We start from the raw sequence: 20,040 nt of genomic DNA on the forward strand, positions 1-20,040 counted from the left end.
TAAACTTATGTTCTTTTAATATTCTAAGATTTGTCGTGATTTATCCGGAATTTTATGAACAGTAGATCAAGACATACAGTATAATGTTCTTATAATGCTGTGATGCTTGCCTTGTTATCTGACTTATTCACTTATGAGAACCTGTTTGACTTGTCAATAAACTTATGAAATTTTGTCTGACTTGTGGTTTAACCTTTGGTCTGACTTATGAAATGTCCTGTGCTTATGCTTTCTTTGTATCTGTTAAGACTATGACCGGAAAGGTAACGCTAAGCCGGAAAGGACTTAGCGAACAAACGGCTTTGGCCTTAGCGACACGGGAACGGTGCACTATGCCTTCCAACTAAGTCGATAGCCGATTTAGAGACAGAGACAAGCGACCCGCGGAATGCGGAATTGTTTGAGAGCGAGAGAGAGATCAAGCGAGAGATAGCGAGGAACAATCTAAGTTGATTTTCAGACTGAAGTACCGTACAGAATATCTACGGCTTAAATACACGAAGAATGAATAGAATACGGATTCGGAAACATGAAAGATAATAGCGCAAGGATTGCGCAATAGTTCGAGTTGAAATAACAGAAAGGAGTCTTTACCTTAAGGGATTCCGACGGTGCAACGGAAAGGAGGTCTTGAAGCGGGTAGGTCTTGCGATGGAAATAACAACCCACGTTGCGTTGGTCGTAAAGCGACCGTGGGAGCGCAACCGCAATACCTTCGGTATTGCGGCATTCCATCGGTCAACGTGACCGGTAAGTCGGAATCGATATTGCCGGGATTGATGCGAACGGATTGAGTCGGAAAGGGATAGCCGGAACGTACTGGGATTGATACCGAGAATGGAAGGTGGTGGAGTTAGCATGTTCCGGATATAACAGTATCCAACTTATGAATTTATGATAAACTTATGAACTAATGTGTGACTTATGTGTAAACTTCTTGTCTGGCTTATGAAAAATCATGAACTTATGCTATTTTGGAGACTTATGTGCCTTAAGTTGGTCTTTATAAGGCAAGCATAAGGCAACTTTTTCATAAGTTTGCATAAGTTGTGTGACTTTTTGCTGATGAAATCGGAGCGGAAAGTTAACTGAAGACGCCAGGATCCAGATGGATTTAGGAGGACACAAGGAGGATATTAAAGCATTGGTGTCGGACATATCAAGTGCCGACATTTTGGGATACGATTGGTTAATTCAACACAACCCGGAAATTGATTGGATAAATCAGGAAGTCAGGTTCTCTAGATGCCCAAGCACATGCACGGTTCAACACGAAACTATCCCTTTTGCTCGACGGCTGACCACTGATGTGGAAAGCGCTACGGAGGAAAAGGAAGTAGACCCTACCAACCCGGAAGACTTACCTGACTATATCCGTCCTTACGCCCATCTTTTTAACAAAAAGAACTTCGATAAAGTTCCTGAACGAATGGAATGGGATCACGAGATTAACTTCACCGAAAACGCACCAACAGAGATATCATCAAAGGTTTATAGCATGACACCATTGGAAAAGGAGGAACTGGACAAATTTTTGGATGAAAATCTGGCTACAAATCGAATCCGACCATCGAAATCACCTTACGCAGCACCATGTTTTTTCGTCCCTAAGAAAGACGGTTCATTACGGTTATGTCAGGATTACAGGAAATTGAACGAGATCACAATCAAAGACAAGAAACCACTACCCCTCATCAGCGAAGTCCTAGATCAACTCAAGGACGCCAAGGTTTTCAACAAATTGGACATTATCTGGGGATACAACAACGTTCAGATACGAGAAGGAGATGAATGGAAGGCAGCGTTCTTAACAAATCGCAGGTTATTTGAACCAACGGTCATGTTCTTTGGAATGAGCAACTCTCCCGCCACTTTTTCACGCATGATGGCAACAATTTTTCGAGAAATGATACAAGACGGATCTTTGGCCAACTACATGGATGACTTCATTATTCCAGCAAAAGACGACAAAGAATTGGAATCACGAACTACACGTTTCCTCAAAATAGCAGAGAAACACCATTTATCATTCAAACGGACCAAATGTGAATTCAATGTCTCATCAACAACGGTATTAGGAACGGTTATGGGAATGGAAAGGCAACTATGGAAGAAGAAAAAGTCAAGGCAATACGAGACTGGGCAGTCTCCACCACGGTCAAACAGGTCAAAAGTTTTTTAGGTTTTGCGAATTTCTATTGACGGTTTATCAAGAATTTCAGCACCATCGCACAACCACTGAACAAACTGAAGTCTAAAAAGGGGGAGAAATGGTATTGGAATGATGAACAGCAACAAGCTTTCGAACAGATCAAACAAGCAATTGCCAGCGAACCGGTTCTCGCATTACCAAAGGACACAGGACAGTTCAGAGTTGAAGTGGACGCATCAAACTATGGAACTGGAGCAGTACTATCACAAGAACAGGAAGACAAATGGCATCCGATTGCCTTTATGTCGAAAACGTTATCTGAAGCCGAACGAAACTACGAAATCTACGACAAGGAACTACTGGCCATTATAAAAGCCTTGAAGCTATGGCGACACTACCTATTGGATGCAAAGGAGCAGTTTGAGATATGGACAGATCACGAGAACCTCAGACATTTCCGAGAACCTCAAAAGCTCAACGCTCGACAAGCGAGATGGTACCTCATGCTACAGGAATACAATTTCCTTCTACGACACATTCCAGGAAAGACTAACACCAAGGCCGACATCTTATCTCGCATTGTTAAACCGGACACCTCAGAGGACAACAAAAATGTCGAAATGTTCAAGGACAAAATATTCACACGAGAATTCAGGGAAGACGTATCAAGTTACGAAGAGACAATCTTACTAAACTGACGATTTGAAGTATCAGCGGACCAAAAGTTATTGGAAGATATAAAGAACTCGAAAAGAAGGGAAACAATGGTACTACAGGAGATGAAGAAACAACCGGAGAAAGTATGGGAATCAGAAGGAATTGTTTTCCAACAAGGAAGGATTTACGTCCCAGAAGAGAAGGAACTCAGAGATCGGATCCTTTACGATCATCATTATCCACCCGACATCGGACATCCAGGACAACATCGCATGTTAGAGTTACTAAAACGGACCTTTTGGTGGCCTACAATCAAGACGGACGTCAGAAGATACATCAGAGGATGCGACATGTGCCAGAAGAACAAAACAATTCGACGACCCGATCACATTCCACTTAATCCACTTCCTATCCCCGACAAACCTTGGGAAGAGATATCTATAGACATGGACCACTACTGAAGTCAAGAGAGAAGGATGCTATTATTGTTATTGTTGACAAATTCTCCAAAATGATCCACCTTGTTCCCACCACCACGTCACTCACATCCACGGATCTCGCGGAGATCTACAAAGAAGAAATTTGGCGACATCACGGAATTCCGAAACATATTATCAGTGATAGAGGACCACAGTTTGCATCGAAATTCATGGAATCTTTATGCAATGCTCTAGGCATCAAACAAAATCTTTCTACGGCGTATCACCCACAGACAGACGGACAAACAGAGAGGATGAACCAGGAAATTGAAGCCTATCTTCAAGCATTCATCAATTATCAACAAGACGATTGGACAAGATGGCTTCCCATGGCAGAATTTCATTATAACGACAAAACCCACGCTGCCACCGGACAAACCCCATTCTTCCTGAATTACGGATTCCATCCATGCATCAGGAAAAGGTAAAGTGACTTAAATTTGACTTATGCAAACTTATAAAAATCATAAGTCAGTGTAAGTCATTTTTGCATAAGGCATGTCACTGTCTGAGGTTCTGACTTATGCAATACTTAAGTAAATCATAAGTACATAAGTCACAATATGGTCATAAGATTCAAGATTATCATAAGTCATGAGGATTTATCTTAAGTTGCATAAGTAAGTACTTAAGACAGTAAGAGGATGTAAGAGAGTATAAGCTCAATCATAAGGAACATCATAATGCATAAGGAACAAAGAATTATATTCATATAGTAAATACAATACATCATGTATAATACAGACTTCCTAAAGAGGAAATAGACCCTGAAAAAAGCGGACAAGAGGGATATGACAGCAGCCAGGGGGGTAGAAATGGAAGATGGGGGGGGAAATGATGAGAAATGTGATTCTAAAAGTAACAAATGAGTATGAGTAGATGAAGAGTCAAAAAGCACTCACCAAAGACTAGAAATCCCCCCAAAACTCATCCACATATCATCCTCACATCTCCTCTCAAAACCCTCCCAAAATAGCCCTAAAAAAGCGGCCTAAAAAGGCAAAAAAGCGTCCTAATTAAGCTGAGAATCAGCTGGGGGAGAGCTAGGAAGGTGATAAGGATGTTACTTACTAAGTTACAGGCCTGGAGGGCAAGAAAGGGGGAGGGAGAGGATGGGGAGGGGAGGAATAATGGTGGTGATGAGGAAGGATCAACGTCGTGCTCGAAACAGAAGTTCAACATGTCACATGATGTCACATGACTGCTGGACTTGGGATTTTCGAGTCAAAGTTCCTCAAATCATAGGTAGGAGATATTTTCGGGTCATTTCTGCATGTATTTTAATGATCTAAAAGTGTATTCCTATCATTTCGAGGTCGGGGAGTCTGAATATCCAATTAGATTCTTTGTTGGAGTAAAGCCTATTGAGATATGGGACATTTAACATATGATAAACACAAGATTACGCTGTAGCTCCTCAAATATTGATCGGATAATAGATCTAAAAGCAGATTCGAATTCCTGGATCTTGAAAGCATATACTTACACTTTTCAATCATCAACATCGACACAGTAACCAGTAGAAAACATGGCATTCTTGTTATGTTTTTCTGTATCTTCATAACTGGTATGTTTTCCGACTAAAACATACATATAACCTTATGTTCTTTTAATATTCTATGATTTGTCATGATTTGTCCAGAATTTTCCGGTTGGTAGAGCAGGCTCTACGACGAGTCTATCTGCAGTTGACAATGACCCCCCACCCCATGATGGAATCTTGATATCTCCATAACAGGTATGTTATCTGACAAAAACATACATATAGACTCATGTTTTCTTAATATTCTAAGATTTGTCGTGATTTTTCCGGAATTTTATGAGTAGTAGAACAAGACATACAGCATAATGTTCTTATAATGCTATGACTTATTCACTTATGAGATCCTGTTTGACTTATGAAACTTTGTCTGACTTGTGGTTTAACCTTTGGTCTGACTTATGAAATGTCCTGTGCTTATGCTTTCTTTGTATCCAACTTATGAATTTATGATAAACTTATGAACTAATGTGTGACTTATGTGTAAACTTCTTGTCCGGCTTATGAAAAATTATGAACTTATGCTATTTTGGAGACTTATGTGCCTTAAGTTGGTCTTTATAAGGCAAGCATAAGGCAACTTTTTCATAAGTTTGCATAAGTTGTGTGACTTTTTGCTGATGTAGCTAAAGATGACTTGCGGAGGAGCTATGAACTAAAGGATCTTGGAGAAGCGAATTTCATTTTGGGGATGAAGATTGAAAGAGATGAGAAGACTGGTAATATTACGCTGTCTCAACGTGCCTACTCGGAACGAATTCTTGAACGCTTCCACATGCAGGACGCGAAGCCTCTCTCGACTCCACTCAAACCTAACATTGTCCTATCTGTCGACGACATGCTACAAACGGAGGAGGAGAAGCTGGATATGAAGAAGGTTCCATATCGCGAAGCTTTAGGTTCTCTTATGTGGTTGCAGGTGGCTACTTGCCCGGATTTGTCTTATGCTGTTAACATTCTCTCTCAGTTCGCCAACAATCTCGGCCGAAAACATTGGGAAGCGCTTCAACACACTCTCGCTTATTTGAAGGGAACTTTACACTACGGTATCACTTTCTCTCGACATGCCGACATTCGCCCATTTGGATATGTCGACGCTGACTACGCCGGCGACATTGATGGTTCTAGGTCAACGGAAGGCCACATTTTCTTTATGGCTGGCGGTCCAATCTCATGGGCTAGCAAACGTCAGGACACCGTCGCTCTCTTGACCGTTGAAGTGGAATACATGGCTTTCACACGTGCTGTTCAACAGGCTTTGTGGTTGAGCAAATTCATGGATGAAGTTGCTTTAGGCCAGGAACGACCAATGACGATATACGCTGACAACAACGGAGCTATTGCCAACACGGAGAACTATAAGAATCATCAACGAACAAAGCACATTCGTATCAGGCACCATTTCACCAAGGAGAGAGTTGAGTCCGGCGATGTTTCGTTCACTTACGTCCCCTCTGCCGACAATCTGGCTGATATCCTCACCAAGCCAATTCCAAAGGAAGCAGTTCTTCGGTGCTGTCGGGGCATGGGTTTATTCCAAGAGTAGCGGCCGAAGTAGGGGGAGTGTTGTGATACTTCGACGCTGAGTCCATTTATTGATGATCAACTTTACTTTCCTTTTACGGTCATTGATTTCTGTTTTTCTATTTTTGTTCATGGTCTCCATATCTTACTTTCTCTTCCGCTCGCTTTCAGTTTCCGACTATATAAAATTTCCTAAAAGACATATTTTCTTCCTATCTACTATACAGTTTATGCAGTCACCTTAACGAGTACATATATCCTAGGAAACTTTATTGTACACCTCAGTGATCTACGCGACGTCATATCACTGAGGTGAGTATTATACTTTTTCTTCTATACCTTCGTACTTATGTTCGTGTAGTGTTGATTTACCTTAGGTGAATAGATTAGTGATCTACGCGACGTCATATCACTGAGTGTTGATTTACCTTACTCATGACTTATGGTAATCTTCAATCTTATGACTACATTGTGACTTATGTACTTATGATTTACATACAAAACCTCAATATTTGAATAATACATATGTATTATTAAAACATTATGCAAACATTACCATAAATAGAATTTACATAATACATGTGCATTATGCAAAACATATCTAAACTTTATGCAAACAAAATGTATAAAATCAACATTATTGAATATATTTTTTGCATATGTTTTACATAGTACACATGTACTATGGAAATCTAATATATGGTAATGTTTGCATAATGTTTACATAAGTACATGTATCTTATTTAGATATAGAGGTTGTGATAAGTATTGGCGTAAGTCAGAACCTCAGACAGTAACATGACTTATGCAAAAATGACTTATACTGACTTATGATTTTTATAAGTTTGCTTAAGTCAAATTTAAGTCACTTTACCTTTTTTTGATGTGGTAGTGCAGTCCCAAAAAGAAGGTGCACTTGGATGACAATTACATATACTAAATCAGATATCACAATGACCCAAGACCTAGCAGAGTGAATGCAGTAAATTTCTGAAAGAGATAATCCTATTGGTTTATACTTACCATGCAACAAGGCCATAGATAATCTTGCGACACTTCTGTATGATTGTCTGATTATCCTGAAATAATGAAGTTTAAATTAGTTATATAACCCTGGACACTACCAAGGACCCCAGGCTAGGCATGACTAATTAATGTACTAAATATAAGTATCTATTAATAACCAACCAATAGTAATAAATATAATATAATAATGATATCACATATGATGTCACTTAATTTACCTGCTTGCCATTTTTTAATGCATCCAAGACCCTGACTTGAGGCTACTTGAGAAAAAGTCTACTTGATGAATACTTGAAGCTTTTCTAAGATGGTTTCAAGTAGTTTTAAGTAGCCTCAAGTGGCAAAACTTTTTACTAATGTATACTGTACAAGTATACTAAATATAACTGAAACATTCATCTGATATAGTTTGTTTCTTATCAGTCCCATGCTTTTCAGTTAATGAAGATAGAATATGTCCTTCTACAGACACTCATACCTCCTTGGAGTGTATTGCAAAAGGTATAAACCATCTGGCATAGGCTTTGCTATGATCCACACTAGTCATATAGTAGAATGAGTCCTGGTTTAGTTGTATCACAACCTCTATATTTAAATAATACACATGTATTATGTAAACATTATGCAAATGTTACTGTAAATGTAATTTATATAGTAAATATGTAATATGTTAAACATACTTAAACTTTATGCAAACAAAAGTCTTAAATTGAGCTTTATTGCATTTTTAATTTACATATGTTTTGAATAGCACACATGTATTATTAAAATAATATTTACAGTAATGTTTGCATAATATTTGCTCTCCTGTTCCTAAAACCGACAAACCATCCAAGAAATCAAAGGGCAAAGCCAAAGCAAAGGAAAAGGCTGAAAAGGTATGTAGCGCATCAACTTATGGTGCTACACCAGTTGGCATTCTTCTCAGCTAACACTGGGCTCTCCTGTTCCTGAAACCGACAAATCATCCAAGAAATCAAAGAGCAAAGCAAAAGCGAAGGAAAAGGCCGAAAAGATATGTAGTATATTAACTTATGGTACTACACCAGCTGACATGCTTTCAGGCAGCTGATATAGAGAACCGCAAAGTCTTTTGGGAAGAATGTGTACTATTCAAATATAAAAGTTGTGTATGCATCTAGGAACAACTGGCACATGCTCAAGCAGCTTCATTTGCTGACCCTATTGCCACAGTTTCATGGCCAGAATACTTTTGGTCTTAGGATCATTGGCTATCAGGTTTGTCCTCAAATGTTGGCCTAGGTTTATTGGAGTGACTTAGCATAAAATATTGCACAACTCACAGTGAAAATATGCTTGCAATTTCTTGTTTCCCACTCTTCTGATTGGCAGTAAGTTTATTTCATCTTATTTGGCATCTGGAGCTCACAGCAGCAGGATACACAACCTCAATATTTCAATACTTCTTAAAGAAATATTGAAATATTATTGAAATAGTACTGTATTTTTTATTTCCATACTACTTGGATGTTAGAACCTTGCCAGAATGTCACGGCGTCACACTGTCACATCTGTCACATATTTTATTACATAATAATTTCCCTCTGCTGCTACAGTTCGACGGAGGCTAAACTATCGGCATACTGCTAAAATGGCGCAAGCTACAGATTTACCAATTGAGCTCATCGATCTTATCTTATCTTTCTTACCTCCGAATCATGCGGAGCAAGTACAATGGCGAAGACAGGCGGCGGCAATAGGAAGAGAGAGTCGGCCGGTAGGTTGGGACCTATTGGGCCATCAGTGTAGGGAATGCGGGAGGATGACGTTAGCAATGTGGGACACGGAGGAGGGAAAGGCGTGGGTAATACAGAGGTGGTCAGCGTGGGGGGCTCGGTATTGGGAACTATCCAGGTTCTTCGTACTATGTCCGTGTGATGCGTTGTTGGGTAACTACTTCGGGAATCAATGGTTTGTGTGAGTAGAATACCTGTTTAGGAGTTGTTTGTACTTGAGGACACTTTTATGGTTTGTTTGGTGTTGTTGACGTTTTTATGATCAATGTACTTGTGTTTACTTACTTCTTACTCCACTCTTCTTTTCTCATGTCAAATGTATAATTAGTTTACTTTCTCATACGTACTTCTTTTCTCATGTCAGTATATAAATAAGTTACCTAGGGTAGTTGGTCTGTGCGCCGTAGTCTAGGTATATAAAGTAGGTAGAAACTTGTAGAAGGCTCCGTCGAGTTCTCTTAGGTTCACGCCTAATATAACTTTTGTCACTACATTCCTTAGTTCTTGAGTTTAGGTGTGACCTGCAACATCACAGTCACAGTCGCCCTAACATTTGAAAGTATTGAAATATTATTCAAACAATACTATATTTTATTTTCATATATGAAAAAAATACAAATAAATTTATGATACTATTTAAATAATATTTCAATACTTCCCAGATAGTATGCAAATAAAAAATATGGTATTGTTTCAATAATATTGAAATATTGAGGCTGTGATATGACAGCTTCAAAACAGAAAATGTTTCTTTTCCAGGTGGTATCATTTCCCATAGTTCCCAGAATTCTTCTTGGAATGTAGAATGAAATAAGCCATAGGCAACTTCAGTCCTAGGAAAATTCTCCTTGACCCAGAAGCACATTAGTGAATACAAAACATATTGTATTTGACTACCTGTTCAAGAAGATATCTGATACTGCAAGTGTATACCTGTATTTTAAATAAGTGCCACTTGAATTTCTGGACTTGTACTGTAAGTAATTTTCTTAACTATAGAGTGTACTATTGGCTATTAGTCTGCTCTGAAAATGAGACTCCTTGATGCAATAAGGGTGAAGAAAAGACGCTCATATGCTACCTGCAGCTGTGACAAGCACTATCACAACAAATTAATCAGGTAATATTATCACTATCACAACCTCTATATTTGAATAGTACACATGTATTATGCAAACTTTATGCAAACATTACCGTAAATATTATTTTAATAATATATGTGTACCATTGAAAACATATGTAAATTAAAAATGCAATAAAGCTCAATTTAAGACTTTTGTTTGCATAAAGCCTAGATGTATTTTATATATTACATATGTACTATGTAAATCAAATTTACGGTAACATTTGCATAATGTTTATATAATACATGTGTATTATTTAAATATAGAGGTTGTGTATATTTCTGTTTGGTATAACTTTCAAGTGTAGACACAGACAAAACTCATGAGTCATATCACTGTAAACCATTTTAAAGACTCAAGTAAAGTGGAGATATATTAGTGGTGAAGTTTTGCAAGGCCCAAAAGCAATGCAATACTCTTACCTGTTGGAAGAACCACCTTACAGGGTGGTGTTTGGAGGACAAATCTCTGCAGCTAGCACAGTGCGGAGGACTTACATGTTGTGGTGGTAGCATTGGACTTGGTACAAGTAGTTATAAAGTGTATACACAACCTCTATATTTGAATAATACACATGTTTTATGCAAACATTATGCAAACATTACTGTAAATATAATTTACATAATACATGTGTACTATGTAAATCATATGTAAATTTAAAATTCAATAAAGCCCATTTTAAGGCTTTTATTTGCATAAAGTTTAGATATATTTTACATATTGCACATGTACTATGTAAATTATATTTACGGTAATGTTTGCATAATGTTTACATACAACATGTGTATTATTCAAATATAGGGGTTGTGATAGAAGCTTAGAGAAGCTTGTAGAGTGAGTTAGAAGTATGATCTCCATGGATGGAACTACATAGTATTTATAGTAATAATTATGGTCCATGCGAGATAAGGAAAGGCATGTGGGTGTCATGACTCGACTGCGTAAACAGGATTAGTACCATCCAAGCAAGGGTTCACATTGATTAGAGAATCATTGTACAAGGCGCTGGAGGCAGATCTTCCTGAAGGGGATAATGATTTCCCCAATACTCCTCAATCGGTCGCTCACTTAATTTTGAAGGGATTCGACTACTATACTAGTCATTACAATAAACACCCAGAGGACATCCTAACGGGCGATCAAGTGATTCAAGCTATGGAATCAGTAGACCAGTTCCGTGGTTTAGAATGTGTCAGGAAACCCGCTGTTGTCAGATCTAGAGGATCAAGAGACATGGCGGTCGCATTTGTAGACGTTTGGGATTCGAAGACTGGGTCGCGTACAAAGGACTTAGTCAATAAAGTATATCATATTCGAGGAAAGCTTATTAAAGTAGAATACGCTAGACAGAGAGAATTCGTTCCGCAGTGTCAGAAATGCTGGAAATGGAGCCATGGTACATCCCGGTGTTGCCTCAGCCATCAGCTGTGCGCCTGATGCAATCAACCACATATGACCAAGAATGACACCATCTTCGCCACTTGTTGCGGGAAGGCTAGGAAAGAGAAGGATTGGACTGGAGAATGCAAGCACGAGATCAAGTGCATTAACTGCAAAGGCAACCACATGGCCAACTCCACCAAGTGCACTTACAAAAGGCACCAAAACAACATTTTGTGGCATGACCAGAGGCGAGCTACAGATATGGCAATTGAAAGAGAGAAGTGTGACAACAGGCGCCGAACCATCCACCAAGTGCATCAACTTGATGACGAGCAAATTATCAAAATCCCTTCCTCTTCTGGATGAATTGTACAACAGGAGAAGACATTAATGCTATAAGTAGACCTAAACCATCTACACCACGGTCATTACAATATCTAACTATTCTATCATTCAATGCGCGCAAGAGTTGGGAAACTACCTCTATTGTGTTGGACAAGTGTGCCAGATACATGGATATTATTATGTTCCAAGAACCGGGGTGGAAAGAAGTGAGGAGACAACCATCTACCAAAGACAAGGAGGGAGACATGGCATACGGCCCTCCTCTTCACAACTCATGGCATCCATTCATGGAGGCCTTTAACAACAAAGATGAATCCAGAGCAGCCAGGCGGGTTCTCACATACATCAACAGACGATTGGACGTGTTCAAACCACAACTCCAGTCAGATATCCTCAAGCATCGTGATGCATCACTATTCACTTTGCACATTCCTCAACCTCATAGAGGTATACCTCACGAATTTAACATCCTCAATGTATACAATGATGGGGATACACATGCAGCAGTGCATGAATTGAGAAGGATTACTGAAACTATGCCACGAGTATCATTGTGTGCAGGAGATTTCAACATTCAAGATCGTACATGGGACAAGGGAGCGGGCCAACCAAATCAATCCTTCTTCTCCCTTTATGCGACTCCAAGAACTGTTCACAGACTTGGAAATTCAATACGTGCACCCTATTAACAGAGGAACACCAACTAGGATACCAGACGATGACAATTCGAGAGCGTCCATCATTGATCTTGTCGTAGCATCTGTGGCTTTGATCAACCAGGAAGGATTCCACTTCAAAGTAAAGGTGGATGACAGAGAAAGGTGGGGGTCGGATCACTGGCCTCTTCAAATTGAGGTACCAATTTCAGGGAGTGAACCGGAGATGAGGTGTAAGAGGAAGATCAAAGCGTGGTCGGAAGAGGAAGACAATTACATGACACAGATATGCGGGAACATCAGCAAAACTCAAAACTCTTATTTATCCTTTTCTCAACTTAGCAAAAGTGTGACTTAAAAATGACTTATTAATAGAGGGGCCAGAGCACTGTAATGGAACAAGCAACAAAAAGAACCTGTTGGAAATTAAGGTAGTTCCAAGATGTTCAAAGAATGTTAGGCAGAGAAAAAGGTGGAAATAAAGAAAAGATAGGGAGATTGAGCTATGTTTTTTAGTACAGCCTCTTCTACTAGTTGTAAAATTCCGGAAAAATCACGACAAATCTTAGAATATTAAAAAAACATAAGTTTATATGTAAGCTTTTGTCAGAAACATACCCGTTATGGAGATATCAAGGTTCCATCATGGGGTGGGGGGGTCATTGTCAACTGCAGATAGACTCGTCATAGAGCCTGCTCTACCAACCGGAAAATTCTGGAAAAATCACGACAAATCATAAAATATTAAAAGAACATAAGTTTATATGTATGTCTTTGTCGGAAAACATACCAGTTATGGAGATATAGAAAAACATAACAAGAATGTCATGTTTATACTGGTTCCTGTACCGATTCTAATGATTTAAGAGTGTAAGTATATGTATTCAAGGTCCAGGAATCCGAATCTGTCATTACAATTATTATCTGATCAAAATTAGAGGAGCTATAGCGCAATTTTGTGTTTATCATATGTTAAATGTGCCATATCACAGTAGGCTTTCATCCAACCAAAGATCTAACAACATATTCGGACTCCCTGACCTGAAAACTATAGGAATACACTGTTAGATCATTAAAATCCATGCAGAAATGACCCGAAAATATCTCCTACCTATGATTTGAGGAACTTTGACTCGAAAATCCCAAGTCCAGCAGTCACATGATGTCATGTGACATGTTGAACTTCTGTTTTCGAGTGCACCGAGATTCTCCTTCCTCCTCACCACCACCTTCTCTCTCTCCTACTTCCCTCCTGTCTCTCTCCTGGCCCAATTTGTTTCTTTTCAGGTATCTCTCTATCTCCTTCTCTTCCTTCCTCTCTGAGGTGATTCCTGGGCCCATTTAGGACGCTTTTTTGCCTTTTTTGGATGCTCTTTAGGGGGGTTTTCTGGGAGTGTTTATGCCTGGTGAGTTATTCTATTTGTTCTATTATTCTGAAAGCTAATATATCTCTAGATAGTCATTGTTCTCATCTAATCCACTCTTCATCATCCTCACTATCACCAGGTATGTTGTTAATTTGATCCTTATTGAAACTACTAAAGTCCGCTTTTTTATTCAGGGTCTATTTCCTTTTTAGGAAGGTATAATAGTTAGTATATGTAGTCTATTTTATGTCTGTAATGTATTTAGTATGATTTTTGAATATTGATTTGATACTTTTTGATTTTTAGTGTGATGTTATGACTTAAGTATGACTTATTCTTTGTTGACCTGGTCTTAAGATGGAATCTAAGTCATGTAAGTCTGGTATAAGTCACATGTAAATGCTACTATATTTTTAAGATAATTTCAAAAAGTACCAACAAGATAAATTTAAGTTGAGAAAAAGCAAATTTAACAGTTGTTTAAAGGCTTTTGGTGACTTATCAGATTCTTGACTTATTTATGCCTTAAACCCATTTTAAGTTACCAAAAGTCACCTAAAAAGTATTTTTGGATTTCCTGATGAACATAGGCAGAATGATGGATAATGCATCTGGATCGGTGGAGGATTTGGAAGCAACTATGGGTAGGGTGTCTGATGCGTTTGAAAGAGCATGGGAGGCATATTTGGAGGAGAGGAAACCAAGCCGTCACGGGAAGAAGTGGTGGAATGAGGAATGCAAAAAGGTCTATCAAGAAATGGGGGAGAATGGAGGGCCTAGGAATAGGGAAATGCGCAACAAGATGAGGAAGACTTTGCGTGTAGTGAGGAGACAATACTTTGATAAACAAATTCATAGTATGGCAAGCAACAGAAAGAGACCATGGGATTTGATGCTGTGGACTAGAGAGAGGAAGATGCCGGCAGTGGAGGCAATCCTAGATAGTGAGGGTAATTTGTGCTGTACTGAAGGTGACGAGGGGAGTTCGAGAGGGGTAAGGAGTCAAGTAAGATAGAATGAAGTAAATAAGAAATAGACTTTTTCTTTTAAAATGAGACTTTTGAGTGCGAACTGATGAGGGACAAGACACTGTTCAACTATTCAGGGCTCCGCCTACAACTACTATGGTAACTAACTAAGAGTCCAGATTATGTAATATGTAATCTTTCTTTGGCTGTCCGTCTTTCTACTAATTATCTATCTACTCGTTTCCTTGTCTAGCTACGAATCCACCAATACATCTACTCTATTCTTTGAATGACAACTGTCCCCAGTTGTACAGTACCTACTCTCTAAACCCATCAAAACCATCCCTCTCCTACAAGATTTACTCCGGGTTCATCCCTTTCCTTTACCCCGTGCCACCACCTCTCACTTCCCCTCTTCATTCCTCACCCGCTGCTGCTTCCAACTGCTCATCTGCAACGAACTTGGTCACCTCTACCTCTCGCTTGGACCGTGCATGATAGGGAACCAAACGAAACGCTGCGAACTTCAACTTGGAGACTACACCTGTGACCTCAGCCAGAAAATAGGCTTCACTACCATGACGACGAACAACAACCATGGGACCAAAATAACAGGGCCAAAATTTACACCCAACGTCTGGCTCAATGCACTTGTTGAGAACAAGTACAAGCTCTCCAGGTAGGAAATTATAATCTTTGATCTTATTGATATTCCTTTTCTCAAAGGCCTTCACCAATCATTTCCGAGCCTCTACTACACGTTGATGCATCATAGCCAGATCCTCATCACATTTTTCAAGCACCTGTGACCGAGAAGCCAGGAGTTCTGACTGCGAGAGTTTTCGAGTGATAGGGGGGAGAAGATATGTTGCCTCGGTGATATCAAAGGGGAGGAGTGGCTCAACTCCATGGGCCATGTAGTACGGAGTGTGCCCCATGGCTGCGCGTGTGGTAACTCAGTCTGCCCAGAAGATATATGGTGTGTGTGTATACCATTTCCGAATTTCTCCTTTGCAAACCTTGACTAGAGCATCTCTAACTGTCCTGTGCGTCGTTTCCACAGCGCCGTTTGCTTGCGAGTTATAAGCCGAGATGCGAATGTGTCAAATGTGATACTTTTTTGCTAGCCAGTCCAGAGCTGCAATGAAGGGAGTGCTGTTGTCAGTTACAATCTCCTCAAGTCCGCCCCATTGACACAAGACCTCCTCCAAAATGAATGATCCCAGAGTATGACCGGTTTTCCAAGAGAGAGGATGCCACTCTGGCCATCCTGTGAGACTGCAATGAGCTTGTACAATGTATTTATGCCCATGCGATGGTGGCATGTGCACAGTGTCGATATATGCTTTCTGGAAAAGCGGGGCTGGGATCTGAACAGTAGGTGGTATCACAACATGTTCCGTTGACCGTATCTGACACTGATGACATGTTGAAATGAACCAGCGGATATCATTGTCAATGCAGGGCCACCAGAAATGATCGACAAGTGTTCGACGTGTCGCAAAGAAGCCTTTGTGACCTAGTTTGTCATGTGACTGAATCAACAAGATGAACCTCTCTTTCCTATCCACAACGAAGATTTGGTGTCGGCCACTGTATGCTCTCCTCCATAGCTTATTTCCTTTGACAAAATACTGACTAGCTTGTTTCAGGAATGATGTGTGAGCTTTCGGGCTGAGGTTTTCTGGCATTTCCAACTGTTCAAGGAACTTTCTTATTATTCCCAGCTCCTTTTCCTTCTCCTTCTCTGTTTCATCCAGTGGCAGCATCATGCGACCTCCTCCCTCACTCTCACTTTGGATAATGATGTCCTCGTCATTCCACTCTCCTTCTCCCATCATCAACACCCAACTCTCAAACCCTTCCCCTGCCATCTCTACACAACCTCAATATTTAAATAAGACACATGTACTTATGTAAACATTATGCAAACATTACCGTAAATTTGATTTCCATAATACATGTGTACTATGTAAAACATATGCAAAAAATATATTCAATAATGTTGATTTTATACATTTTGTTTGCATAAAGTTTAGATATGTTTTACATAATGCACATGTATTATGTAAATTCTATTTACGGTAATGTTTGCATAATGTTTTGATAATACATATGTATTATTGAAATATTGAGGTTGTGCTAGTCTGGCCATCCACACTCCACATCCCAGAACCTCGTCAACCCATTCTTCTGCCTCATCTTCCCATTCATCCTCTCCCTCACTGTTATCTGCTCTCCTTCGTCTTGACAAGCCATCCGGCCCTTTGTGATTGACCCCCGGTACATGCTTCAACTCGAAGTCGAACATCAAAATTGCTGCAATCCATCGATTCATCGCTGCATTTGGGTGGATATCAGGTCTGTTTATCATTCCCTTGATATATTTCGCATCGACCTCGACGATCAACTTATCCGCACTCACTAGATAAAGTTTGCAAGCATTTATGGCACAGAAAAGACCATATAACTCGAGTTTTGCTTGTGAGTATCGTGAAATTTGCTCATTCCACGATATTGATCCAAATCTAGCTGGACGACGACAACCTTCTTCATCTAGTTGGGCCAGAATAAATCCAACAGCAACAATTGAGGTGTCCACAGCTAAGATGATGGGGTAAGGTCGTGTATAATTGATGGGTCGGATTGCTTCGCAATTCACTACTCATCTTTTCACTTCCTCCATTGCCTCCCTTTCCTCTTCTTCCCACTTGAACTCTGCTTTTGTTACCCTCATCAACTTCATCAATGGTCCACAAATCCCCGCAAATCCCTTTATCCAGTTCCTCACTACCCCTGCCCATGTTTTCACTGGTTACTGTGTCGATTTTGATGATTGAAGAGTGTAAATATATGCTTTCAAGGTCCAGGAATTCGAATCTGGTTTTATAGATCTATTATCCGATCAATATTTGAGGAGCTATAGCGCAATTTTGTGTTTATCATATGTTAAATGTGCCATATCTCAATAGGTTTTCATCCAACAAAGAATCTAATTAGATATTCAAACTCCCTGACCTCGAAAATATAGGAATACACTTTTAGATCATCAAATTCTATGCAGAAATGACCAGAAAATATCTCCTACCTATGTTTTGAGGAACTTTGACTCGAAAATCCCAAGTCCAGCAGTCACATGATGTCATGTGACATGTTGAACTTCTGTTTCGAGCATGACCGTTGATCCTTCCTCATCACCACCATCATTCCTCCCCTCCCCTCCCTCCCCTCCCCTCCCCTTCCCTCCTCATTACTCTCCTGGGCCTATATTCAAGTGAGTACCTTCCCTTCCCTTCCCTAGCTCTCTCCCAGCTAATTCTAAGCTGGTTTAGGACACTTTTTTTGCCTATTTTGGACGCTTTTTTGGGTGATTTTTAGAGGGTTATTTGAGGGGATACTTGAGCAGATAATTGGGGGGATAATTGGGGAATGTATGGAGGAGTTTTGGGGGGATTTTAGACATTCTCTAGTCCCTGGTGAGTGCTCTCTATCTCTGTATGTTTTCATACTCATTTGTTACTTGTAGACTATTCCTTTTCTCATCATCACTCCCTCATCATCACTCCCTCATCTTCCCATCTCATCCTTTTGTATAGATTGTATCCAATGTATTATATTTACTATGCTAATATAATCACTTTCACTCTTAAGCTTCTTATTATTGTCTTAGTTGACCTTGAGTGTCTTTAATATGTACTTGTGTGACTTTAATATGACTTTTTATCAATTTATTTTTATGTCAACATTTTTATATTTATGAGAAAGACATCAACTAAGTACAGTTTAAGTAACTTTTAAGTCATTTCCAAGAACCTTAAGATACACAGGCCTAAGTATCATTAAGAAGATTCAGAAAGGTATCCGTTCTTAATTTTTTCTTAATGACCAATTAAGAACAATTAAGAAAAAATCTTTTTTGCTGATGCGGTCATGCTCGAAACAGAAGTTCAACATGTCACATGACATCATGTGACTGCTGGACTTGGGATTTTCGAGTCAAAGTTCCTCAAGTCATAGGTAAGAGATATTTTTGGGTCATTTCTGCATGGATTTTAATGATCTAAAAGTGTATTCCTATATTTTCGAGGTCAGGGAGTTCGAATATCTAATTAGATTCTTTGTTGGATGAAAACCTATTGAGATATGGCACATTTAACATATGATAAACACAAAATTGCGCTATAGCTCCTCAAATATTGATCGGATAATAGATCTAAAACCAGATTCAAATTCCTGGATCTTGAATACATATATTTGCATTCTTAAAACATGAAAATTGGCGCAGGAACCAGTATAAAACATGACATTCTTGTCATGTTTTTCTATATCTCCATAATTGGTATGTTTTCAGACAAAGACATACATTTAATCCTATGTTCTTTTAATATTCTATGATTTGGCATGATTTTTCCAGAATTTTCCGGTTGGTAGAGCAGGCTCTACAACAAGTCTATTTGCAGTTGACAATGACCCCCCCCCCATGATGGAATCTTGATATCTCCATAACGGGTATGTTTTCGACAAAAACATACATATAAACTTATGTTTTTTTAATATTCTAAGATTTGTCGTGATTTTTTCGGAATTTTATGAGCACTAACATACAGTGGCTCAAAAAACTGTCCCAATGTTTCGAGGTTTTTCACTATTTGTATTATAGCTCAACGAGTTTTACATATATGATTATGTAATTGATGTATTGTATACTCTTGCATGTGACCTTTAAAACGCATGTAAGATGACGTACTTCTGAGCAGTAAAAGGTGGCGAAATTAAATCAACAAAATAATCAATCATTGGGACAGTTTTTTGACCTTCTACTCAACTTTCAGAAATGATGATCTACAGCCACACAAAAAATGTGAAAAATCAAGGAAATATTTAGAGTTGTTATCTAACATTATACACACATCTGAGATGTTAACACATTATGTTAACTTCATTTTACTATCATAATCTCTACTTTGGTTACTCAGAGCTTTTTTGTCATCTCCCAGGTTCTAAAAGACTATTCTGTTGGTGAAAACCAGTCAAAAACATGTTTGTGTAATTCTAATGTCAA

At 39.1% G+C, this 20,040-nt stretch overlaps 4 protein-coding genes across 4 annotated transcripts; 2 read left to right on the forward strand and 2 right to left on the reverse strand.

Annotated features, from left to right (window-relative positions):
• Positions 1–9,161: 9,161 nt before the first annotated feature.
• Positions 9,162–9,320, forward strand: AGABI2DRAFT_151628 (hypothetical protein; the record flags this gene model as incomplete). The annotated part of the gene is made up of 1 exon (XM_006461977.1): positions 9,162–9,320. The coding sequence occupies one exon, from the start codon at positions 9,162–9,164 to the stop codon at positions 9,318–9,320; it is 159 nt and encodes a 52-aa protein (XP_006462040.1).
• Positions 9,321–10,985: 1,665 nt separating this feature from the next.
• AGABI2DRAFT_143747 (hypothetical protein) lies at positions 10,986–13,001 on the forward strand (the record flags this gene model as incomplete). The annotated part of the gene is made up of 5 exons (XM_006461978.1): positions 10,986–11,010; positions 11,209–11,561; positions 11,721–11,954; positions 12,110–12,463; positions 12,549–13,001. The coding sequence occupies 5 exons, from the start codon at positions 10,986–10,988 to the stop codon at positions 12,999–13,001; spliced, it is 1,419 nt and encodes a 472-aa protein (XP_006462041.1).
• Positions 13,002–15,394: 2,393 nt separating this feature from the next.
• Positions 15,395–15,658, reverse strand: AGABI2DRAFT_71383 (hypothetical protein; the record flags this gene model as incomplete). Its single annotated transcript, XM_006461979.1, has 1 exon — positions 15,395–15,658. A coding segment is annotated over one exon (264 nt), but the record flags the coding sequence as incomplete, so codon positions are not given.
• A 504-nt stretch (positions 15,659–16,162) lies between these two features.
• Positions 16,163–16,552, reverse strand: AGABI2DRAFT_55477 (hypothetical protein; the record flags this gene model as incomplete). Its single annotated transcript, XM_006461980.1, has 1 exon — positions 16,163–16,552. A coding segment is annotated over one exon (390 nt), but the record flags the coding sequence as incomplete, so codon positions are not given.
• Between the last annotated feature and the right edge of the window lie 3,488 nt (positions 16,553–20,040).

The sequence above is a fragment of the Agaricus bisporus genome (genome assembly GCF_000300575.1).
Source record: "Agaricus bisporus var. bisporus H97 unplaced genomic scaffold AGABI2scaffold_6, whole genome shotgun sequence".
Classification (NCBI taxonomy): Eukaryota; Fungi; Basidiomycota; class Agaricomycetes; order Agaricales; family Agaricaceae; genus Agaricus; species Agaricus bisporus.